This window comes from Netta rufina, assembly GCF_964035555.1.
Source record: "Netta rufina genome assembly, chromosome: 3".
Lineage (NCBI taxonomy): Eukaryota > Metazoa > Chordata > Aves > Anseriformes > Anatidae > Netta > Netta rufina.
In genome coordinates, this window is record NC_140125.1 from 68,273,922 (window position 1) to 68,301,040 (window position 27,119).

General features: G+C 37.5%; 1 protein-coding gene across 2 annotated transcripts in view; it reads right to left on the reverse strand.

Moving 5' to 3' along the window:
• Window positions 1-4,908: 4,908 nt before the first annotated feature.
• The window catches only part of USP45 (ubiquitin specific peptidase 45), a 54,748-nt gene continuing 32,537 nt past the window's right edge, over window positions 4,909-27,119 (reverse strand). The window contains exons 9-18 of one of the 2 annotated variants that reach the window (XM_084284385.1): window positions 21,988-22,075; window positions 18,129-18,210; window positions 17,094-17,185; window positions 14,904-14,960; window positions 13,741-13,884; window positions 9,854-10,517; window positions 8,397-8,494; window positions 7,880-7,966; window positions 7,269-7,422; window positions 4,909-6,064 (exon numbers count right to left, since the gene is read on the reverse strand). In XM_084284385.1, the coding sequence (XP_084140511.1) occupies window positions 5,931-6,064; window positions 7,269-7,422; window positions 7,880-7,966; window positions 8,397-8,494; window positions 9,854-10,517; window positions 13,741-13,884; window positions 14,904-14,960; window positions 17,094-17,185; window positions 18,129-18,210; window positions 21,988-22,075 (1,600 nt within the window). In that variant the 3' untranslated portion in view covers window positions 4,909-5,930. Of the gene's footprint in view, window positions 6,065-7,268; window positions 7,423-7,879; window positions 7,967-8,396; window positions 8,495-9,853; window positions 10,518-13,740; window positions 13,885-14,903; window positions 14,961-15,011; window positions 15,843-17,093; window positions 17,186-18,128; window positions 18,211-21,987; window positions 22,076-27,119 lie in introns of those variants that run through there. The other variant, XM_084284386.1, reaches the window with a different exon arrangement.

Here is a 27,119-nt window from a genome sequence, read left to right on the forward strand (position 1 = left end):
CTGCTTCACGTGCAGTGGACAGATTTTCAGTAGCTAATGCCGTCCTTACCTCGTTTCCTCCTCTGGGCTTCCTCTGATGTGAATGTACCAAACAGCCATTATGTCTGGCCCTTGGGTAAACCAACCCTAAGACCAACGTCGATTAACAGTAAATTAACTTCTCTGACTATAGAGAACCGAAAGCTGCAGGGAACTTGTGCTTTACTTCATGCAGCAATGCCATTGAAAGGCTTGTTGCTGCCATCATGTTACTATTAAGTGCAGTGTTTTAGATGTCTCTTTTTCTATGCTGCAAGAAATGGCTGCATCAAGAATGCTTTCCAGAAACAGCGGTGTTACAGAAGCATTAAGCACCACGGATGAACAACCGGACAGAAAACTGCAGCCTGGACTGGCATTTTGTGGGTGGACAAGCTTTAAACTACTGCTGAAACCGGATGATACATGTAAAAGACAAAATGAAGACAAACGGCAACTTCATTCTGAGAAACTTGTGAAAGCACCAAAGATAGAGGCTGCTGAGACTTCTATGTTATTAGAGTCTGCATTTAAGGCCCTGTTTACTTAGTAGTATTTGGAATTAGAAATATACAAAGCGTACAAAATTTCAGTACTGTGGTAAAATTTTTAAAATACTGCTATTTAAATACCTGCAGAATAAAGAGACTATGAGTTCAAAGAATTGAAATGAGTAAATGAGTGAAAGCAAGGTGAAACCTTAACATACTTACTGCTTTTGTGTATTTCAGACTGAACAACAGGGTGTTTTGTTTGTTTATTTGTTTGTTTGATTACTTAGATTGTCTTTTGTATTAAATACAAGCAGATGTGAACATAGCCGGGCTTATCCACATGCAGGAATGATAGTAGGATCAAAGTGTAACTTTGTAAAATGGCTAAATAGGGAATTGTTGCCATTGACGTGGTGTCATTAGAGTTCACTGTAACAACCCCAGTTTACATAGCACAAACGCAAAAATTTAACCTAGCAAAGCAATGAGGTAAGTGTTAAGAAGTCATAAACCATCTCAAAAGGAATGCTGTTTTGTTCTCTTAAAAGCAGTACTGCAACTTTGTATTTTGTGCTAAAAACACACTGGAAGCTACAATAGATATAAGAAATATTCTTGATGCTGTAAAAAAATAATGTTTTTGCATAAGTATCCATGAAGACAGAAGTAACTATAACTTTAAATAGACAGAATGTATACCAAGTACTTTTAACGTAGTTGCAAAGAATTGCAATTGTTTTATGGCAAAAACTCAATTCACCTAGACATTTTATGTAGTACTGTGCAAAGGAAGTGTTTTGACTTGCACTAACAGACTTCTATCTGAACGTATTTATAATCTGTTTACAGAAAAAAATAAATTTGAGTCATCTTGAATAATCACTTTCTCCCTGTTTCTGCAGTTTATTTACCAGAGAGGTACAAACAGCTAAAACAACTGGCAAGTGACACCCCAAGACACAGTAGGTACAGAAGCAAAAATAATCCACTGAGAAGTTTTAGACTTTTTAGACTGAGAAGTTTTTGTACCTTTATACGTGTACAGGTCTCAGGGAAAAAAAGAATGTTTCCAGCTAATAAAAATAGAAATACCAAAGTTTTGTTTAATCAGGGCTAGTAAATCTATTTTGTGAAGTATTCTGCCATTTACTTTTTAATTAAAATGAGATTTGCTAATTTTTGCTAACCTGAAGGTTGTGTTTGAATGTTTTCTTTGTCTCTATTTTATCACATCTTAAACTATCTCCTAAGAAATTACTAATTACCAAATCTTAGTTTGTTACTAGTAAGTTCAAATGAGAATTTTAAAACAGGTTACTTCACGAATGTAGGTGCATTAATTGCATGTCCCTTTATGATTCTCAATTCATGTTAGTATAAAGAAGAAGTCAAAAGAGAAGCAAATGGTGAAGTTAAGACATCTTGGCCTCTTAATGAATTTATAAGCCACTCTCACCTGCTACCACTTGAAATCTACAAGCAAGAGCACTTCGTTGACGCACACAGAAAGGTGCAGATGGGAATAGGGGAGGAAGATTTGGCAGACTACAAGGATTTCATTTTCTAAACAAAGAATTACAGCACACATATCTTGGGCACAGAAGTTTAGGGGGTTTTTCTTTTTCCTTCACCACTAAGTACATATAGCACACTCTTAGGAGAACATGCTTATACAAACATGATGTCTGTAGGTGTATTGGCAGAGACAGGTTAGTATAATTTTTTTCCCTGACACTTTTCGCCATCTTCAGCCAAATATAGCATAAATGGTATAGAGATCCAAAGATAACAAAGCTTTCTGAGGAAAAAGACTGTATAATCGGGACTAACTTCTTAGCTGGTAGAGCCGTCTTTATTGATGTCTCAGCTCTGGGGAAACTATTGTAGAGGCTCTGGTTGCCCTATATGCAAACCAAATACTTCTCATAAATTAGGTTTACTTACGGAGGGATGGGCAATTATTTATTTTCTTCCTCATTGATTTAAAGGCATCGCTGTGTGAGCTGCTCCGGAGTCAGTTTTACAAACAGCTATACTGCCACCTGTAGACAGAGCCCACAGAGTAATTTGGAGAAGCAACATCATGGTGAAGAGTACCTCTTCCAGCAGGTTTTGCTAGTTCAAGGAACCAAGGTGATGAGAGTGGGAAACCATGTATTATGGTTAAGAAATCATTAAAGAAAAGGCATTGGCACAGAAGTTTATGGAGAACCCAAACACAAAGAACAAGTGAGGCTTATGAAGACTGGTGCGAAGAGAAGGGTGGGACTAAGAGAAAGAAGTCTCCAAGCTATTCCAAACGAGGAAGCGGGCTACTGCTGCACTTTCTCAAACAAAGGTATGTGATAGCTCTATGAAGAGTAGATGCTGTAGACCTGAAGAGATTTCTGGTCTGGTAACAGATTTCAAGGAAGGAGCCCTTCAGTTAAATTCTGAAAACCCATTACTTTTCAATAGTGTGCACACATCTCGTGGTCGCAGCCCAGTTCTTCAGCCTTGGAAATAGGCTCTAGAATTGTGTTTAACAATTACAGGATGTCAACCTCCATTTTCCAGGAATGCTCTGAACTTATGCAATTCCGGAGGAAAAACTGCAACAGGTCTTCAGGACGCATATTATTTGCAGCTACTTGATTTGAAGCCTAATTCTGGCACTATATATATATTTATATATATCTGTGGTCATGAAGGACACCCTAAGTATGAGTTGTATTAAAATTTGTGGATAGCATTCTGTTTAGCTTTGAACTCTTAATTCTAAAACCAAATGACTTATTTTTACAGAATGTTTTCTTCTACAATATTCTTGTATCTGTTCCTGACCCTGAACTAACTGGAGTTGCTGCCAAAACTGCTTTTTATGTCAAGTGAGAAAGGCTCACCCAGGAGCAAGAATGATCATCTTGGATAAAGGTGTTGGCTTCTTTCCATGCCTTTTTTGCCTCCATGTTTCCTCCATGTTGTTAATGAGAAAATCATCCTACCAGCATCTCTCATGGCATCCTAATCACTACGCGCACTTTGGAAATCTTCAGCAGTCCAAACAGCACGTGAACCACGGTTAAAGGGAAGCAAAGACCACCTCAAAGAGAGTTCCTTGAAAACTGCATTAAAAAAACTAAATACAGAAAGAAAATCTTATTCTGCTTCTCTCTGGGTTCTGCACTCTAGGGAGTTATTTCTAGGCTGAAAAGTAAGAGATTAATATAGGTACTGATGTAAGTTCAGTAGTTACACATTTTCAGAAGTCAGCAAAACCAGAGACTTCAGGGCCTCATGTAGTCAATCTGTCTGCCTTAAGCTGGGTCAAATATACTCCATCTGTGGTCTGTACGTAAGATTGAGTCACAGAAATGAAATTCACTCTTTAATTGGCATGATTCTTGCTCAGAACTATTTTTGAGTTTTGGTCAACTATATGCAAAGAGGGGGAAGGCAGGTGGAGGAAGGGTACAAGAAGACACCAAGGTAAAAAAATAACATTTTAACAGACTCCAGTCTAAACACAGTGTGTTTTTTTCTGTTTTAGTGTAGACTCAAAATTAGGATGCGTTTAGTTGAAATATGGATAGCTAAAGCTGTCTGCTTAGTTTTTCTGAGTTTTGCCACTTTTGGGTACACTGAGACAATTTTAATTAGCAAAGGGAAAAACTGACTGGGTTGGCCACGACATATAGCCTATTTTAGACCTAACCAGAGGAGTTTTTCCATTCAAAACTAAAATCCTGTCTGACCAGAAGCTCACTCTACCTGTTCTGACAAACAGTTGCATGGTCAAACACCCCTTATTGCCTACACAAGTATGTGAAAGTACTGTAACTATCAAATACGCCACAGCAGTTTGATTGAGCAAAGGCAACAATGCAGGCTCTGTTATTTTCTTGGGGAAAAAAAGGTGAATACAGGTGAGATGTACCTCTGAAATAGAACTACAGAATAGAGAATTTGTGCAAGTAGAAATGATAACCTATGGTAGAGGTGGTAAAAAGAATAGCAAGCTTTTTCACAACACAACTTTTCTATAAATGAAAATAGTAAGCAGAAATAAACACTGTTTGTTTGTTTGCTTCTCTACCAGAGCAAGCTAGAGCAGATATAATTGTTACAGGAGCAGTTTGTATTTAAAAAACAGCCTATGGAATAAATACATAATCACACAGCTTCAAAATCATCATCAGATTTCAACCTTAAAATGTATCTATTACTATCAGGGATGGAAATGGGCAATTACCAAAATAAGTAAACGTTACAAATGGGGCAGTCAAAATATGAACAGGAGCCAGACTACAGGAGCATGTTCTGCCAGTAGAAGACATGCTGTCCTCCACTAAGGGCAAAGGGAAGTCCAGACACGCATCAGAAGGCAAAAGTCATCATTTACTGTCCAACTCACACACACAGTGCAAAAATAATTTATAGTTTATTACTCCTGTGAGAAAAGTATTCAGGAACAGATAAATTCATGTTTGGAACCCAAAGTAACAGAATTACCCAGTTACACTTTAATTCCATACATATTCATACACGAGCTTGTTATATGCTGTACATGTGTCATAATTATGAACTTGAAAATTTACTAAATACAGAAGTATTTGCAATTCTCTTTCCTATCCTAGTAGGCAAAATGACAATATATATTGATGGCTTTATGGTGTGCATATATATATATATATATATACGTATTTATCTCCGAGGATATATACATGTACACCACAGTATATATTTACATCAAAACAGGAGTACATGGCTACACCAGCGCCCGTTGGAGACAGCTGAACGGGTATTGAGTATCTGAGGGTTCTCTGTCACATTTTCCCAATCAGTTCCCAACAATACACTGGGAAAGTGTGCTGTGGCATTACCCAGAGACATCTGTGGTTACCCTATTCTGGAAACACTGCTTTCCAATTACTACACCTGCGAGCTACATGCTTTGACATGTACTTGTTTGCAGAAAGCCTAACAGCAGACATCCAACCCAGACATGGGAAAGATCTGGACTAAATCACAAAGAAGTTGAAATACTTTATATTGTTACTGTACGGCAGCAAATCCAGGCACTTAATACTATCAGCATTTTTATTCTCACCTGTTCTAGAACTATGGGTGAAAGCTTTTCTTCATTAGAATCAAGAACCAAACTTTTCACTGACCTCACTAGGATAGGACATTATCTTACATTCTAACTGTACTGTATTTTAATGAATCCAGGAATTTAAAGTGTATGGCAAAGTGCATATTTCAAAAGATTCATATATTCAGATATTTATAATAGCTTGACTGAACTTCGGAGTCAACATATAATAAATTCTCTATAAGATAAAGGCACAATATTTACAGGTACTCTTACCACTGCAGCTTTAAATAAGATAAACTAAATAACCACAACCATTTTTTTCTAATTTAAACTGTTGAGAATTATAGTAACAATCTTTCATAAAAAAGCAGATATGCTTGTGCATTTAGTACTCTTGATTCCGGAACCATCTGAACATGGGCATCACTAACATACACCCACTGTCCTGATGATGTGCCCACAGCTTCTTTTAAACCTGAAATGCAACAGCAAAAGAAGTCATGTTTCTTGTCTTTCACACCATCATTGAACAAATAAAAAGATGATTCAGAACACAAAAAATCACTTCTAATCTACAAGAATAACTCATGAGTTAGATGCAGTCCAGTATTTATAGTTTGAAATGTACAAGTCCAAAAACACCGTAAGAGAAATTGGTGGAAGACAACACTTATAAATGTACAGCGTCATCATCTTTTTCATATTTATTAACAAAACCTAAGACACCTAAGTACAGCTTACCGAATTCTAACAGGAAACTACGTAAGCACACACAACCAGTTCTGACAGGAAAAAAATCACATTTCAAAACCTGGCCAGTGTGAAATTAAGAACGCTGAAAGGATCTAATCTTATCTAGTTATTAGTTCTAGTAATTACTGCATGGGAAGCCTAGGACTGAGGGAGACTTGTTTCAAAAGTAATATAAAATACTTGTTCTCCAGGGAGATGAGCTTCAAATGCAAAGTGCTACTGCAGGATAGACAAGCGTGTGCTTGTCTCTTGTTCCTCCAGGAAGGCAAATAGCAAATACATTTACTTTGCTCTGACAACTCAACATCGCCTCTAACAAATCATTTACCAACAGGTTCTATTCTAGAACCTTATTTCATTCTACATGACCAAAACATATTAAAAAGAACTGGAATGCAAAATACCAAGAGAAACCCTACCAAAAAATGCCTATCCTCCATGGAAAGGTTTCTTGCTGTTTACATTAAATCAGAGTATTCCATATTTTTAAGCATTACAAAATTTCAAATCCTAACAAATATAAATAGGTAAGATACCAAAAATATAGAAAATCTGATTTAAATTGTTCTGGATTCAGCTTTTGTGCTAGAACATTTTCAAATGCCAAATCTACTAATAATGATATATTAGAGGGCAGTGCCATTCATGTGAATGTACTATTTTGACTAGGAAAAGGAGAAGCACTTTCCATCAATTCTCTGCTTAATAACTGAACTAAAATTCCATTGTTTACTCAGCCATGTGTGGTTACATAGAAGCACGTCATGCACTGTGTGTAACCGAAAAAGAAGAACTGACATGACAGGCCCTAGAAATAATATCATATTCTGAGCTAAAACAATCCTATATCCTTGTAACAAAAAGAAGTTGTAGCCAGTGGTTGCTTTGCTTTTACTCACACACAATGGAGGTTCTCTTGTACGTACCTAGAACATTCTTAGTGGTAGAAATATGCTCTAGTAATTTCTTGGAGGGTGTCCTGACTTTCACATATGCAGCATAATGACCACCTCTCATTGACCCACTGTGCTCCACTATTCCATACAGACTGTATAGCACTCGTGCACTGTCTGTAACATTCTGTATTGCCAGAAACACAGAAAATAAAGATGAATTAATTAAGATATTTGTAAAATTCTTCGTGAAATAGTTTTCAACAGTATTAGTATTACTTTGAAAAAAGCAGCCAGACATCTACAGCATTTCCAGTGGTGAAACACATCTTAGACTTAAGAGTTTATTAATTGAATACAGTTACCATGGAAGCAGCACGGTAGCAGTCCTTAATGCAGTTAAGATACACTAAAACCATCAGGGCAGCACACCTTAACTAGTACTAGGTAACATCAGTGCTATTTATTGATATGAATGGAATTTCAGTCAGCTAACATTCTGATTTCAGCGCGCTACTAGAAAGCATTCCGTCTAAAATTTCTCTGGGAAAGGAAGGAATAATCATCATCATCAGTCCAATTTAACTTGCATTCAGGACAATAACGGTGAAAGTACAACAAAAATACAGATTTGAAATACGTACCTTACAAGAAGCAGAACAAAATGGTGCTAAGTCCAAAATCAGTGGGAAATCCACGTGCCTATTCACTTTCCTTAGACTCAAACCAGCCTTAAGATAAAAAAAGAAAAAAAAAAAAGACTGTAACGTAAATACCTTTACTAGGAAGCTTTCTAAAGCTGATGCGTATTACTGTACTATTAAAATAAACCAAAACCAAGAATAAGATTGTAACTTACTGAAACTCTTTGTTAGGTTTTCAATACAGTGCATGCTACCATAAGCATGGCAGAGACCTAAGAGGCTTCTCTGGATACATCTGAATGGTTAAATGCATTCTGAAGGTATCAGAATAGACACCTTCAGATACTATCAGAAGGTATTCAAAATAAAAACACAAGCAAATTTCCCAACAGAAATAAACAGTGGTTCTACCAATCCTTCATATAAAAAGGAAACGTTAGTATGCACAATGACGCTTAAATAGTTGCTCAGCCACCACCATGGCAGAGGAATATACAAGAGATTTGGGGCATTTTACCTGGTGGAATCTTTTCAGATGCAGAATAAGAATAGCAGGAACTGAAGAAATCAGCAGCTGTTTCCGAGCGTTTGTGTAGACACCTTCCATTTTCCTTTCTGTATTTATGAATATTAAAACAATAATTTGTAAGGTGAGGGCAGGCACACAATTTATGTATTTTTTAAATTTCTGACAGAATAGATCTGTGTTGCAATGACTTTGTGCCTGTATATATTTTCCAATGAAAATTTTGTGGAATAACCAAAAAATATTTTCTCATTCTTCTTGCTTTCAAGAAACATCACATACAAAATCTGAGCATTATTTTAACCCATTCAATGCAAATCTGACCAAAAGCTGGAAGTGCAAGGTCAGAGTGCACACTGAGATATGGTGTCTGCTACCGTAATGCCCCATCTCCCTGTTAAAAGCATTTCACCTGAAATAAACAGATGATCACTGGAACTGGAAATGCAAAGTACGGGTCTCTTCAACTATGCCAGTGTCCTAGCCACTAAGCTAGAGATTAATCTTCCATTCTCCATGGCAAGACAATGCTTTGTGCTCAACTCTGAGAAAGGTCTGAAGGGATGGTGTCCATTTCAGGACATCTCATAACCTGCTCGCTTGAGCATGCACGACAGGGAACCACCTGGTGCAGAGGGAACTGAATGGGGGGCTCTGCCCAAAAGTAGCTCCATGGTTAGCTACAGAGTACAGAGAACAGGACACCAGCATTTTTTTTTGCTGAAAAAATCAATTAATTGGTTTATTTTACACATGCCCAAAGCAAAATATTTCAGTTGAGGCAGAATGTAGTTTTTCAGGTACAAGTAGATGACTTCTTAGGATTTTCGCTTTAGGAGGAAAAAAATTAATGATTGTAAATGGTTTTTTATTTCCATTTTTTCACTGTGCCCATTGAAACAAAATATTAATTACACAGCCCTGTCAGTCCAATGTCTGATAAATGATCATTACTTTTTCTTTGATTTAGATTTTTTTATTAATTTAATCATGCATAATAATCTCTTCTTCATTAGAAGTGTCTTTTTTTTTTTTTTTTTTTTTTGCCCCTCACCTACTTAATTACATGACTTCCCTGAGTACTTGGGTTGCTAGAGCTGAATATTATGGCATTTATTTCAAAGCTTCCAGGATTGTAAAGCACACATAAACAGCAGAAAATATTAATATCAAATAATGAGCCTATTCAGTTTATGATAATCTTTAAATGACTTATCTTGGATAGAAATAAACAAAAAATGCAACATAAATTCTAAATTACATCTACTATTATGTTTTAATATTTGTAGGATGAAGTTTTAAGTTCTTGCAAGCAGGTTCTGTCTGGGAAGACATTTTCTGTTCAGCCACAAGGGGGAAGCCCATGCTGGAGCAATGAAACATCAGTGGTTGCACAGGTTTTGAGAGGAAACCTCATACATACCCGTATTTGGATACCAGCGAATTACCTGTGGAGTTGGTTTTCTTCTGATACTTCTGTTTCCTTTCTGTACAGCTCTCACATAAAAGCTTGTTGTTCCCCATTAGCAGCTCTACAGAGGTAAATTGGTAAAGGCAGGACTGAACAGAACATTCCTTTGAGCTAGTTATATAGGTCTGGGAAAGAGTCTGAAAAGCATTTTGAGGGTTCTGGGATAGTGAAGACTTGTCTACAGAGAACATGGAATTATTCGATAAACCTGAATCACCACGGCTTGATTTTTCATCTTCATTTATAGTATCACAGAAGCTGAGTTTGGATATGGCACTGGAAATCACCTCATCGCTATTGTCACTTGGTTTGGTGTGCGGCATTTTCACGTTGATGTGGTTGACATGCAAAGCAGAGAGATTGCTGGATGAGCTAAAAGCTGACTGCTTAGAAGCACTTTCACTTTCAGAGGCTTCGCTGTCTGCATCAAAGCTGCTTTCCGAGCGGCTGGCTTCCTTCTCACTGCCCTCAGTCTGGCTCCCATTCACAGCAGATTCAGCAGTTGGGTCTTTGGGGTATAGCATGCCAGAGCTACCTTCCAGCTCACGCGTTTTGTTTTTTTCCTCCATGATAATAGGACTTCTTTCTTCTTCATTAGATGAAGCTTTTCTGGCAAGCCTTCTCTCCTGGTTCAACTGATTCTGTAAATGATGGCATTATTCATTTAGGAACACAGGGAAGAAACAGAAAACAGGGCTGTGATCTAACGTAACTGTTGAAACAAAAATTTCAAAGCAAATTAAACCTAATGCTTTATCTTCTCCATCTTTCACCTGCTTAAGCTACTTGATCTCCTTAAGACCTGTTTAAACTAATATAGGATTGGAAACCTACACACCAGTCAGCTAAGAGCATTATACTTACTGTGGGATCAATACTTCCTCCAACTAATTGCATTCACTTTGTGACAGCTGTGGATGGCACATTTGAAATGGTATCATTTAATCTAACTTAAGCTTCCCAAAGGTTCTCAATTTTAAGCTAACTTTCCGTGAGGCCTCAGCTGACAAGCACCTTCTTCTCCCTTTGTAGGCACTTATCTTAGAACTAAATTAACCATCCCTAGCAATATGGTTTGTTAATTTGTATATTTTACTGTGGCTGAAGACAGATAGCTAGAACAAAAAGTGTTGCTGCCAGAGAAAACTACTACTACATATTTAAAAAAATACTTAAAGCTGTCATAACTTTAAATTATTTATAAGTATCCATGATTCTTTTCTTTCTTTCTTTGGCTTCTTTCCAGAAGAAACGAGCAATTTTCCTTCCTCATTGCTGTTTCTTTAATCCAAGTTTGATCAAGATTCCAATGATGCCAGTGGGAGTTTCCATTAACCTCAACAATTAAAGTTTTATATCTTTTCTCCTATGACAATTGATCTCTGTACTTTTTTCTTTCCATCTTCCAAGCCATTTATTTTCTATGCTTGTTTCATTCTCTTTCTATCACACTCTGGTATGTTTATTGTTATTTTTTCTGCACATTTATTGTGTTAGGACCTGATTCAGAAGAGTATTTACAGTCCCCAACAGAGCACATATCCTTCAAGTAGGACTCACTCTGATATTAGGCACACAAATTTAAATCTTACTGGCACTAAGAAAATATCTGTAAAGGAAAGAAAAAAAAAGGCGGGGAGCAGACCATCACAGCACAACTGACACACATCATTGCCTACACAGAACAAACTACAGAAAGTAACTTTCATGGGTTGCTTCCATAACAGGAAAACTAAGTGGACAGAAATACCTTTTGCACACTTGGTCATGTGCCTAAGTAGCAGCAAACATCTAATTATAGACATGACTTTATGTTTAGGACTTCCTACTATCTTTAGAAGCATGGACTGGGTTGAAAGAGACCTTTAAACACCATCTAATTCCAAACTCCTGCCATGGGCAGGGACACCTCCTGCCAGACCAGGTTGACCAAAACCCCATCCAGCCTGGCCTTGAGCATCCCCAGGGATGGGGCATCCACAGCTTCTCTGGGCAGCCTGTGCCAGGGCCTCACCACCTCTGAGTGAAGAATTTCCTCCTTAGCCTTCATATACCCTCTTTCAGTTGAAAACCTTTGCAAGGTAGATTCTCGTTTAGTAGAAAGGACTTCTAGACTCTCTTTGTTACACACAGAGGTAAATCTTGGAAGTCTTGTATCCCACTCCAGGTCACAAGGACCAACGCATTTGGCACTACAGTTAAGTGCCTATCTTGCAGGCATCTGTCCGACCTTTGTCCAGGCTATTCCTTAAATACACACCAAGGCTCAGTTCTTGAAGAACCTTCAGCTCTTACTCAGTTTTAAGCTTTAAGGAAGAACTTAAGTCCAAATGAAGTCAATATAAAAGGCAAATAACATTCCTCAATGTTTTCCTAAGCAGGGCTTAAAGTTACAATAAACATTCTCCTTCAGAATCAAAGTCCTTAAGCTTAAAAGCAAGAGAACAATTTAGCAAAAAAGGAATAAAATCCAATTGAAAATAATTAAAAACCCCAAACACTTATCAACTAGGACCGTTTCTCATCTCAGTTACGTTTTATTTCTTTATAGATGGAGAAGAGGGAAAGGAACTCGTGTGAAGTTACTGCTACTATTTGGGGGTATTATGCAAACAGCACTCAAAGAATTCTTAGAATTGTGAAGGTCCCCATTTTAGGAGGAAAGCACAGCACCCTCTGTTCAGATACTCCGTTAGCTGTAAAACCACTTATTGGACTACCCCACTTTCTGTAGCAAACTTATACATTGATTAACATAACTCACAGAATACCAACATGTGCTAAATGAATTCAACAATTGCTTGTTTTGGGTTAGAAGTGTTACTGCAGAACCAACAGACATCTTACAAAATAATTCAAAAGTAAGAAAAAAAATATATGTCCAAAAAGATGGAGGGGGAGCACAGAATCACAAAGCCTCATCAGTTAGAACGACTTACCTTGCAGATCACTTTACCTGTTCTTACTGAAAACAGAGCTGTTGCCTCCTTTATACTATTGTCTAGACTAGTTTGTTGAAACCACACCATACTTTACCTCCTTAATTTTGAAAACCATTCAGTAACCACACTTGTATGCATCAGTATTAATACTATTATTCACCCTATTTTGGAATTTCCCATTTCTCTTCTAAGATAGATCCTATTTGTGCACATAATCCTAAATGGATTATAAGGCTTATTAAAAAACCAGAACATTAATAAGCACTGAGAGCTTTTCTTTCATTAATAATAATATATGTGCACAATACTTGTTACAGATTTCTTTGAATCCGTGAACTACACAGATAATTCTGTTAGGTTGGCATATTTTGCTGCCCTCAGGAAGGACTGTGTTAGAAGGCTGCACTTGGAGGCTGGCCGGGCTGACCTCCCCAACCCTGGGGTTACTGAAGGCCAAGTGCTTCACAGAAATCACGCTCCCAGCCTCCACGAGTCTCTGCTGCCGGTACTATTTTTGTTGTACCCACTGTCAGCTAATCCCTCTGATGGCACTAATGCAGACCTGCCTGCTCTCTTGGCCAGCATTATGATTCATGTGATTGCAGCCAGAAAAAAAAAAAAAAACACTAATAGCACAATAAACAAAAAGCCGGAAAGAAAATCTGAATTAACATGAATTGAAATTAACCTGCATATTTTTTTCCCTTACAAATGAAACCCCATAATTGAAAATTGAATGGTTCACAAAGGCCATCATTTGTCACGCTTCTAATAAAGATCTAAATATTTTAAAGCTAATCTGTTAGTTATACATATATATTTAAAAAGAACATTTATAACTGTCAGTATTCGCACCCTGTAACCCTTGAAACTTCAGAATAAACTTAAGATGACTGACTAGCGAGGGTATTTAGGTTCTTACCTTATCTTTTGTTAGGGTGTGTTTCTTGACAATTTTAGGCTGATTATTCAGTGTACTGATGGAAGAACAGTTACACTGACCCAGATCTGCTTCTTGTACACTTTTACCTTTACTTGTTCTTCCCAAAGGCACGGGTTTTGCAACCTTAGAAATTAGACAGGAAATTAAGAAAGGATATATGTCAATTTTTTATTCCCTTGCAACAAATGGGAAACATGAACACAGGCTTTAGAAAATAGTAACCTACATTATTATGAGCAAAAGTGGTATTTGAAGACAAGTACATTTCATACAGGATTAAATAGTAAAATTAATTCTCTCCCTTAAAGGTATGTGAACACAGGCAGGGTAGGGGAAGAACCACTCCCAATCCATCCCCTTAATCCCAAATGAAAACCCCAAGTTCCACAAAAACAGAGCTTATGTCTTTAAAAGTAATGCAGTTCCTCTGCAGTTAATGGAGACATACTGCAAACTATTTATGCCAAAACACCAGTATAAATAAATTTAAAGTCTATTTTCACACTGACTTATCCCTTAGGTACATTTCAGTTCCTTAGAAGCAAACCAGTAAGCTAGAATCTAACTTTTTGGACCTTCAAAAATAATTTTATGAACAATCTATATGCTCAAAGCACTATTAAATTAAACTAATGTCAGACCTACATATGCTGTAAATAACTAAGTCATCTGTTCTAAGTTTGGCCTAATTGAAAAATATATGTGCATTATGACATAAGAATCATAGAATCATATGTCTCTATCTGTATACATGTATATAAATACATATATAAAAGCCATACAACAAATGGACAGTATGAGAGTACATAAGTACATTAGGAAAAACTTCTTTACTGAAAGGGCTGTGAGGCATTGGAATGGGCTGCCCAGGGAAGTGGTAGAGTCACCTTCCCTGGAGGTCTTTAAAAGACGTTTAGATGTAGAGCTTAGTGATACGGTTTAGTGGAGGACTTGTTAGTGTTACGTCAGAGGTTGGACTGGGTGATCTTGGAGGTCTCTTCCAACTTAGACAATTCTGTGATAAGCGTGCATTTTTAGGCTTGGAATCAAAACTGTGCATATATACATACAGAAACGTCTTCTTAAATGTATGTAAAAGGAATCCACTGGAAACAATATCTATTATATATTCTGTATCTTACCCTCTCCTCTATTATAGGAAGTGAAAGATCAATGAAAGGTTCTTTTACTGTTGAAATCTTGAAGAAAAAGGAAAAAAAGCATATTAAATGCAAAGAATGATATACAGGTTTAGCGCATACCTCCCCTTTTTTTAAATCAAATTATTATCAGAAACTATGCAACATGCTAATTAGTTTCAAGATGCATCAAACTACAATGAAGAACTTCCCACAAGCTTTTTTTTTTTTTTTTTTTTTTTTCCAATTTTAATTTAGCTCTGGTTTTCTTTCTAATACTGCACAAAATTTCAGCACCCAAACAGAAAGGGCAAGGTCATTCATCTAGGCACAAACTAGAAGCACTCTGGTGCTCAGTTTCTGAGAGCTACAGACAGATTTTCAAGTCATGGGGGCCATCTAGAGGGATCACAACTTTTTGGACAGCAGAAGCAGCAAATCCAGTAGAATTGTATAGAAAAACTAATTTTTAAGCATTTCCTGATGCTGGACATATCTGTGCAGGCATTTGATCTTGTACATTGTTCAGCAGCAAGAACTGGTTAATGACAGTTAGATGACAGGGTCTAGCCTGATGCTCCCAGAAAAGATTACATCAGGCTTATTGGTTACAGCCAGAAGTTTTATTAGAAATATTTATAACGTAACATAACATACACTAGTAATTGTTAAAATAAAGCCAATTATTGGGGAAAAGAGGCTTTTTTATTTTAAAAAAATAACTTATTGTCTGTTCTACAATTTTATTTTCCCTTCTATAAACCATATAAAATCTAAGCTGAAACTGGAAATATCTGGTAAATCATACCTAAAGACATTCTCTCACAGCACTTCACATCTGCCTTTATGGCTACAACGTCCCGTCCAAGCCTGTTTCTTAAGCTCTCTCCCTTGCCGCTCTCAAACTCCTTCCAAAACTGACTTATCTTACCTCTGGAAAGACTGTGAAAAACAAAGCCTTTAAAAATAACATCATGATGTGCACGCAAATTACTGAACACAGTCATGCCCTCAATTACTGTCATTGTTGCCCTTGCCCTTCTCTTGTATTTATGACCCTACCTTCCACCTGTAACATTAGATATGGACTGTAGGGTCCTCTTAGCAAAAAGCTTATGTTTACCTGTTGTGTGAGGGACTCAGCACAATTTAGGTTCCAGTAAAACAATATATTAGATTAAAACTACTTTAACTACGTTGACTCGCTGACTGATGAGCGATATTCAGACTGGGGTTCCTCTAGAGAGTGACTTTGCGTGAACAAGCACTAGTCAGAAATACCCTTGCCAATGCAGGCAAAGGTAAGCGACTACTGAACTTGTCCTCATACAGCTACAGCTAGCGAGTCCTGAGTCCTGTGCAGGCAGAATGTAAGTATCCAGCAAAAATAAATGATACACACAAAATACATACTACATCTATTTTGTATATAGCTGAAGTTCTTCATTGATACTAGTAGCACATTGAAGTGTAATCTGCACATCACACACAGGAAAGTTTACCTGGCACTGCAGAATTGTGCTTAAGTACTCTGATTGATTTACTTAATCTCTACAATATGAAATAGAATGTTTTAAACCAAACACAAATGTAGCATTCAATTAAAAATGTCATGCAAATAAGATTTTTTTTCTCTTCCAAAGTTAAAGAAAATGATAAGGATCATGGAAAGCATTTATGATGAAATGTCAGTAATATTAATTATGAAAGGAATATGCTCTTCATTAGAGATATTACGTTAATTCTCAAAAATACTTCAAGAAAAAAATAATTAGCATTTCCCCACTCATATTAATTCAAAGTAAGTAATTCCCAATTTTGAGGTATATCCCAGAAGAGTAGGCAGGAGGATTTATATTTTAAGATAGGTAGGCGTTTCAGAAATATCAAATAAAAATTTAAGTGTAACCCAGATGATTAAAGAATTTGGAACCTCCAGCCCTAAATCAGATGAAAAACGAAGCCCAGTATTTGAATCTGTTTTGAATTCAAGTGACCCCCCTCTTCTTACATTTATGGAGGATAATGCTTTAAAGGCAGAAGTTAAGTCATTGTAAATGAGAAACTTTCAATAGCCTTGCTTTTACAAACAAACAAGTATAAAATTGACAATACAATTTTATACTTTCAAGACAATGTAATCAAACCCGTATGTGATCTATTCCACATCAAACCAAATTCCAAAATACCTACATTTTCACATTCCTCACACATGACAGTGCTAGTCAATTCACCAACAAAGATCCTATCTATGAAGTTCATCTTCACACCCTCTCTTCCATATGCTGAAAAAACATTGCCTTTTTTAAATGTGAAAAATAACAGATCCATGCCACACTATAAGTACAACAAAATTCTAAGATTTATTGTGAAAACAATTTTTATACTTATTCAAAACATGTTGAACACAACATGGTAACTAATATATCATATACCGTATTCCAACATTTTAAAACATCTCTGTTATTTAGTTATACAATCCCCTTATACTTCCCTTCCCCACTTACAGTAACATAATAATCATACAGTAGCTCTCAAGAAGCCTTTAAATAAAATCTGTTGGTTTTTTTTAATGCATAGTATATATATATAGTCTTCAAAACTAAATAATAAAAAACATATAAAACTAACTAAATAAACAGAAAACGAAAAAACAAAAAGCCTGTTCTATGTCTTAACTGTTGCAGATTTAGGAAAGTTAATCAGTATTTAGACTTTAATTAAAGCAAAAAAAAATAGCTTTTTGCATATACACAGAAGAAAAAAATAATTTTAAACCTTTTATTTTGTGAAAAAAAGAAACCCAAGCATTCTTTTGAACAGCTTCCAATTTTGGCTTTGTAATCATATTTAGAGTGTTCATAGTATCAGTCAGCTGGCAGAAATCATTTTTGCTTCTGGAAAGTGACCGCTCTGAGTGCTACAATAATTGTGGCTATGTAACAAACCCAAATATTCAGCAGACTATTTTAGAAAACAAAATTAAATTTTCTGTAGCATTACAGAAGGCATTATTAATGCAGTGGAAGCCTTTATTCTGGATATAAAGTTAGTACATAATAAACTCTCTATACTTTAGATATGCACTAGGTGGCACTAGAATAATACATAATAAAAATATTTTAACTACAATACTTTGGGATTGCTGTTTGCAATAGTCAATTTTGAAGAAAATTATATTTAAAAATGTGTGCATTTTATAAACTGATTCAATAAAGCACTGCATACCTTTGACTTTTCTTCTAGTTTCTTCATCTGCTGTCTTAGTTGTTGGATTATTAAAAGCTTTTAAGATACCAGTTTGTATACGCTATAATATTAAAAAAATAATTATTAGGAAGTATTTTAAGTGCAAATATTCTAAAAAATATTAATATAGTTAGATTTTCTCCATTCCTATTTCCATAAAAGAAGCATAATTTTAACATTTTAAATCTACTGTCGTCATTCGTTAACACTGTCAAAGCTACACAACCTTAACTTTAGTAAGTAACCATCCCAAAATTTCCCCACTGTAAAGAGGGAGCAGTTGTGCAGAGCATTGGAGAGGTTATCAACAAATGATGAGATCTTCTGCCAACAAATGCTTTTCATTTCTTCCACAGTTAGGAAAAAAAACAACAACAACAACATGCTAACAGAAAAATGGTCTATTACTGACTGACTGAGATACAAAATACTTGAAGGCAGCTAAGTATCTTTCAATAGACAGACTTCAATAGCTATATTAATCCAGTGTTTTTATTACTTCTGCTCATTTTCTAGCATTGTACATTTCAAATGTCAGAAAACCTTAGAAGAGATTTACAAGCTTTTCATGAATCCATGTAAACTTAATCCACATTTGCCCCCAGAATCCTAACAGTTGCATTTTTGAAAGAAGAATCAGAAGAATGAATTCATGCACATGCGCTGTAGTTGCACCTCAAAGTTGGGGTTGCTCAGTTGCAACTGGGATAATGAGGTACTCTTATGAGTTATTTGGATAAATATGCTGGTAACACAATTGCACCTGCTGGTACAAAATGTACCTCAGCCCATCCTGTGATAGACTGTAAAGAGGGAAGCAGAGGATTGTATGAGACCCATCACCAGAGAACACTGCAGGATGCCTGACCTGGGTTTTCTTTTCTCCTGGCAAATGTACCTGCTCTCTACTCCAGAAACTTGATGGTGTGCAAATGATACAACGAAATGTGATACTGAAGTCACAGTTAGAGCAAGGTACCCTTCTAGGAACAAAGGGCGATACCAAACATGGTGCAAGTAACCCTTAACCTGGGTACCAGTAGAAAAAAATGGCAACTTTTGTTTGCAGACAGCGAAGTGCACTTTCAAGCCATCGATTACTGAAGTGTTGATGATGACAGGCAGCTCCGGAGGTTTGGTTTCTAGTTCAGGCACTCATCAGGCTAAGTCACACTCCTACCTTATGAGTATGTGACCTGGCTTGTGAATTAACTCCCACTGCCCTGAGCTCGGCTTTGTTCATCTTAAAGCCAACAATATACTAAAAGGACTAATCAATAGGTAATTCATGAAGTTGAACACCATAAATGGGTTTAGGGCCATAAGCAAGCCTTTTGTTGGGATTAGCGCGTTGAACCATTTATTTAGGTCAAAGAAAGACATAGTCTTTGAATGGGCAGGGTGCTGCCGACAATGGCAGCAGACATTAATCAATTAGCAGCAGGGTTCAGCTACGTCGGGCCCTGGTGTGAAACAATCTCCGGCCCACATTGCTGGATCCAGCAGACAGTATGCCGGTTTTATTGTCGTATCGACAGCCTTTTATCTTAAAAACCCACTTGTGTACATACCCCCCTTTCTAACGCTTTTAATGGGGACGGGAAAAAGTTGAACGCTGCTTTCGGAAAGCTGTTTGCTAAGACGTGAAAACAGGCATCAAGGGCAAACGTGGAGTGCGACTTGTGTGAGTTATTCAACTTGTTATCACTCCTGTCGTGCTTTATGTTGTATGAATTTCTCACCAAAACTCTCACGGTTTGGAGAGATGAACGCAGTGGGGGTACCGGCCTGGCACAGAGCCGGCCAGGAGACCTCTGGCAGGTGGAGGACAAAGCGGGCACATCGAGCACGGCTGTCACCCACGCGTGCCTGCTTCGGGGCGCCAAGTTTCAAAGCGGCATGAAGGAGAGATGTTAGGGGCTGTAATCCTTTCTAAAGGATTCTGGTGGCAGACATCCTGCCGGGAGCTCTCCTCGGCTGCAGCCCAGAGGGCGGCGGGGCCGGGCAGCAGGCGTGCGGCTCACAGCTGCGGCGTTCCCAGGGCAGACAAAGCTGCTCCTGCTCCTGCTCTGCTCCTGCCTGCCTGGCACGGCTGGCAGTGCTGAATGGACCATGGGCCTGACACTCTCCGTTTGTCACACCATCTACAGACCCGAAAAACAGAATTAAAAGGAAAAAAAAAAAAAAAAAAAGACAGAGCTTTTACTAGTCGTGACCCTCGCTGAGCAGCCTGAGGTGATGAAGTCAGTGTTTGTGGTAATGCACCATTATGGGCAAACAGGGGTGAAATTGCACCAAAGGGTGGAACCAACCTTTGCTTGCCCAGTGGTGGGGGTGGCAGGAATACCCTGCTGCCTAAAACACAATTTCAATTCTCAACATGTTCCATTACTCTTTTATGGCAGCTTCAGTAGCTGTCCTGCTCTCTAACAAAACGATTCAAAAGACAAATGAAAATGCAGGTTATCGTGATGATGGCACGTTCACTGATGAAACAGGAGATTGACTGGAGGGGGATGAGCAGCCAGTCACCAGAGAAGCTTAGTTGCAATGACTCTGCTTTTGGTGAATCCTCAGTTGTGAAGCAAATACAGTTTCCATCTTTTATTGCATGAAAATGAACAAACAACAAAATAAAGTTTCCCTCTCCTGTAAAAAACACGACAACTGCTTGTACTGCAAAGAGAAAGCAGCAGCAGGCACCTGCTTCTGTGCCATGCCCAGTCTGACAGGCAGTCTTGTAAGCGAGGCAATGCCAAGGTTTAGCTCTTTCTCTGTAGTTAGTTCTGTTTATGATTAAATATACTGCTGACAAGACCAACCTCTAACAATACTCTGCTAGGATGGGGATTCAGGCAGTGCTACTCTGATGCCACGAACTGGGCTCTGATACAGCTTATAACTTGTTTCCAAAAGAGTTCAGTTTAGGATCATTACATGCACCATGTTATTAAATGAGACGGAAGAGGAAGAACTCTGGTCAGTGCGATGTTTAAGGGCCTCCTTTTGCCTAGACCCAGAAAAGACTATGTACCAAAATATCATCTGAAAAGAAGGCTCCAAGACTAAGTCAGGCAGACGAAATCTGATATAGTCAAAATAGTTCAAGCAAGCAAAAAAACGCTTTCTTGTATTCAGCAATGCAGGAGGCAGAAACGATAAAGGGAAAGAAGCATGGAAAAAAACACACAGGGACATTTTTTATATAACTGGTTATACACTTTGCCTTCTTAGCTGTAGATTATAAATAATCATTTTTAATAATGCAGCACCTTACTTATAAAACAAACAGTTTTTCAAACCTTCAAGAGATTATAAGAAACTTTGCCAGATTTTATTTTTGTCCAATTTTTTTTTACTGAAATAGGTTCCAATTAAAATTGTGGGTAGGCAGGTATGTGCTGCTAATTTCTATCCCCAAACTTTATCCTAAAATGCATTTTGTCAACCAGATCAGAGGATCTCTTCCTACATTCCTGAAACCTCAAAAGGAGCTTTTCTGTCCCTTAGGTTGTGTTTTTTTTTTTTTTTTTTAATTTTATTTATTTATTTAATGTAAACAATACAGACTTCTAAAGTTATCAGGATCTACTTACCACACTCTTGCTACTGCTCCCTGAAACTTTTATTTCAGTCAACCATTTTAAGACATCAAAATGAACATTAGTATATTACCTTTCTAAAACATCATTATTTTTGTCAAGATAACAAAATAGCCACTCTTACTCTATTAAGGACATCTTTAATACACTGGAAACATGAAGAATAGTGTAGTAATGGCTATTAGTTTACCATACAGTAAAGTTCTTTAAATTAAAGACACACACACAGGTGTTACCTTTGTCTCTTCGATCCTCATTGCATCCAGCAAATAGTGTAGAAGCTCCTGGCTGTCCTGTTGCTGGAAACCTTTAAATCGAGGAGCCCTGTGAAAGAAGCAGTAAGGAATTTAATTTTACATTTGGAGATACTGTCTACATTAGACTCCTGTTGCTTGCTGGGGTACAAATAGGTACAATCCCTTCAGAAAACTTCTGGTATGTTTCACCAAGGCTGCACTTTAACCTAGATTAAAGCATTCTGACCCTCTTAGTAATGGCTCGACTTAAATACTGCCTGGCCAGCACAGTTTCACCCACTGGTATTGTGGCACTTTGTGACACAATACCAGTACTTCTCATCATCAAACAGACCCACAGAGCAAAGAAAAAGGTTTTCAAAGTGCTTAACCTCTCCAGATATTCCACCCTTCTCTCTACTGAGAAGAAATCTCAGATGTACATGAAACAGTCTGTCTACTGTAAAACAGAAGCAGCACAATAATCTGAATTGAAAAAAAAGATTACTGTGAAATGGAAGGGAAGTCACAAGGCTGTGCATCAAAACAAACAAAAACTGCAGGTCAGAATCTGAGTATCTTAACTTCTTATATACAAATATTTTATATATACATATATATATATCTTAACTTCATATATACAAAGTATATATGGCCATCTCCTCAGAACAGCTCCATAGTCAATTATTCTATTAATCTGCAGCTTACTGAACTGAATGAACACTTAATGACTAGGATGCTAAACATTAAAATAACTACCATTACAGAATATTTGAATTTTAAATGGTGTTGCAGGAAGCATGGCCGAAAGCACGACACACACCAGTAGAGTCAGATCATGCTCCAATTTATTGCCCGAATAGCCTAACTTTTATAGTGAACTTAACAGGGGCGGACAGTGTTTCACACAAGATTATTGGTCAAAAGCACTCAGACAAACAACTACAAGAAAACAACCCCACCTGCAAGAAAACAACCCCCTTGTGATTAGCAGTCACATAGACCTTGTCCTTGAAGCCAGCTACTGGTAACAATATTTTTCTGAATTCCTCAATTGGGCGATGTGGGAACACTGTCATGGGGACTTCTCATAGTTGTCCTGGTAGCTTGGTTTGCTCAGCTACAGCAAGCCATGGGATTTTTGCTGTTTCAAAAAATCCCTCAACAAAATGGTACTAAGAAAACCTAGGAGAAAACTGTAATACTATCTTATCTTGATATCTGAAATTTCTGTTGTATTCTATTATACTTTTATTTATACTAAATTTATGCAATTAATATTATAGATTTTGGAGATAAATAAAGAACAAATTTCCATTCTACAAGTATTTATAATGAGAAAAGACAGGGCTTGGGGTGGGTTTTCTTGGTAGGCAGAGTTAATCACTCATATCATCAGGTAGGAGTTACACTTACTTCACAGAAGTTTTAAAAGGACCTTTCACCATCATGAATCACATCCACCTACCACACTACATCACACCACACACGCATTCAAATTTCTGTTCTACAGTCTAACAAACTGCAGAACGTCAAACGTCATGTCTGAAACTGATGTTAAACCATACAGTGTTACTAAGAGCAAACAAAACACTGCTTCATACCTAGAACAGAAAGAGCCTGAATCCGATGGCACAATCTCTTCAAATGTTTTGACTGACACAATGAATTTGAATACAGATTCCAAAAACTATCAGGTCTGCAAAAACAGGTCATAAATCACATATCTGTTTTTTGTTTTTTGTTTTTTTTTTTTCCCAAAGCTGCTTAAGGGAATCTTATACCCAACTGGTTTTGAGAGTGAGGAAAAAAAAAAAAAAAAAAAAAAAAAGATGACAGGTTCAAATTTCACATCTACACTAATTCAAAGGAACCCTCCTTACCCAGCCATCCTAACAACCAAGTGTATAAAGTATTTTGCTCCCACTGCACACTGAATAAAAAACATCATAAATTTTAGCTTTTTATTGCAATTCCTGAGTGCAGCAAACAAGTTATCTGTATACACCATGGAAGATCATAAAAAATCCACATTGTTACTGTGATTTAATATTGCTATATTTCCTTATCGCCAGGAGTTTATTAATCTGAAGAGTCATCATTAAAAAGAACATCATGATAGCAAGCTCGTTTTCCTCAAGCTAGTTTAGAAAACATGGGATAACGGGGTCCATTCCACCAGAACTTCATAACCATGGGTAAAATCCTTTAAAGCCTCATTTCTGAGCTGGACCTGTAAGCATGGATGGCACATACGTCAGCCCCAAGCCCACCAGGATGGGTTCCTGCAGGGCAGCTCCCTGTGGCCAGGCCCAACACGGCAGCGAGCAGCATCTCGGGCTGAGCATGTGCAGGGGCCTGCAGGAGAAAGTTGCGAGGCTACAGCTCTCCAGCTGTCCTGTGATTTTGTTTGTAGGGTGAGTGACAAGCACCTCTTGTGTAACTGTGCTACAGCCCTCCTTTTTACAATGAAGTTGAAAAAAGCGAGGATTTTTTGGTTTTATTTTTCAGATGCCCACAAGCTAAAAAGCATTTGAGTTACAACTGAAAAGAAACTACTTTTGCATAATAATAATGCCACCACCTTTTGAATGTCTGATACTGAACGACTGTCTGAAACACCAAGATAATAAGCCCACCTTCTAGAATAATATATACTTACTAGTCAGGTTAAACAGAAAGAGAAATCATCAAAGACTGCGACAGCTACTTAAAAAAAAAAGTCAGCACGCTTCCACACTCTTCATCTCTAGAAACTAGGATTCTTGAAGGAAAGGATTTACATGTCCTGGGAAACACACATCTGGTGTTGCCCTTGTCCTGTCACTCTCCATCGTCCTTTGAGCAGCTTGTCCTCCTTTATGGTGCCTGGCACCAGCACCTAGAGGCCAACCAGCTTGCAAGCCAGCCCAAGGATGCAGAAGGCACACTGGCGCTTGCTGGTTATTTGCTGTTACACTTCACAGTGCTGGACAAATGGATACTGAAGCCTCCGCAGGAAAGGCAGCTCCTGTAAAAAAGACCACCAGCAGCATCCACATGTCCCTCGTAAGCCAGAAGAGGAAAAGCATCTGTTTCAGACTGTGCTACCACTTACACCAGCGATGTTTTAGTCAACTGCACTGGGTTGATGTTGCATCTGTTTGTAAAACAGGCATTCAGTAGTTACTGTTACTCAAAAGTGCTGACTCCTTTTGTACTGCTTTAAATACACTGTAACTATCATATTCTGCAGGTATGGATTATGTAAAAATTACATGCCTACGAGTATGTGGACAGATACTTAAGGTGTTGTCCTTACTAAGATAACAGCCTGAAGGTTTCAGTCAGCAATTTGGATCTTTGGCTTCCTATAAACCCAAATGAAGACTCTGTAAATATTCACTATTAACATACTCTTATTTACATTAACTATAACTACCGGCCAAACCATGCCTGTGTGTTTACAGACAAGTTACTCCTTTGACCTTTAATTAACATCTTGGACCAACTCATCTAAATTGGGATCTGAAAGGGCTCTTTTGTTTATTTCCAGCAATGCCACCACATGGCAGCTGTGCCTCCCGCTGCACAGTAAGAAGCAAGCATGCAGGCTTAGCCATGTGCTAAAAACCTTCCAAAATCTAGCACAGGAGACAACTGGCTGTGCAGGGCTCAAACGGGAATTTTATCAAACTGGCAGAGCGGCCAGAAAAACCAACCACTCGCTCGGTTATTCAATTTTATTAAGTGCATCTTGAGCCAGTTTTCATTTTCAGCCACAGATTGCCCGCTCTGACTAACCAGTGCACTGAGCTGTAAATATGTATCAGTATTTTCTCAACACGCAATAATCCTTCTTGCTCAGCCGTGCTCTTGAGCTGTTCTGGGATTCCTGCAGATGAGGTTTCTTTCCTACTAATATACTACAGCTACCCAAGGTTTGCTTTGGAAATTGGCACTCATGGATAGCAGAAATTAGAGGCTACCGTAAAAAAAGGCATCAGACACGCAACGTGCCTACAACAGCGAATCTTAAAGCTGGGCAAGGTGTCAAGCCAGAAGCACGGCAGCCCCAGGCCACGTGCCATGCATGTGGGTGATACAAGGTCTGTTTTGAACCCCTCTCTGGAAGCGCTTTGGGACGTAACTGGAGAAGGAGCTAAGGTGGCCAGGTAGCTAAGGTCAGTGCCTAAAATTAAGTGGAATAAATCTGCACTTGCACATGCAAAACAACATGCTCCCAGTTACAAACACAGTCACTCCACATTTGTGCATTGTATCTACTTCTTAACGATACCCATGGTTAAAAATGACTTAATGGCATAGCTTTATTAGGAAGTTTACTATAAGAACAAAATATTTTTGCACATGCATGTTAACCAAAAAATTAATTTCAAATTCTACAAAAATATCAATAAATTCAAATTTGAAATATTCCTCCAAAGAAATGAAACATTTTGGCTTAATACTATCAACATGCATTTTTTTTGCTTCTTTTAAAATCAAATGTTTTATTTCCAATTAATTTGATTAGAAAAGCCAAGTCATTTCTGAAAAGCACTGAACCTTTCTGGTGGATCCAACATTCACTTTACTTTAAAGGACAATAAATGACATATGTACTTGCATGGCCACGTTTAAGGAATGTACACACATTTTCATTTTTCAATTTGCTACAACAGTCTTCTCGTCTTTTTTTTTTTTATTAAATGGCCAGGAATGTGAAATAATTTTTTTTAAACCCATATGCAGAGATCAGTTAAATTCTGATAAACCTACTTATCTACAGTATAATTGTTAATTTTATTTATGAGAAATGTCTTGTTTTCCCAATACAGTGAGAGTTCACAGGCATATTCAGCATACCTCCTCCAATATATGCATATTAATAGCTCCAGTGTATACTGATAGAACAAAACTCTTGCATTTACCCAAACTGAATCCTTCTACTAATAGCATTTTTGTTGTTGTTGTCACAAAAGCAGGGCCACAGGACTACAAAAGACTATACAGTAAAAAGAAAGAAAAGTGAATATTGACTTGACAAATAAGCAGTCAAGAACTCCATCACAGTTACATGAGTTGTGTTTTTGTTGTTTTTTTCTTTTTGCCCACTGCAGGCACACCAGAGTGAGATTTTCCATGCAAAT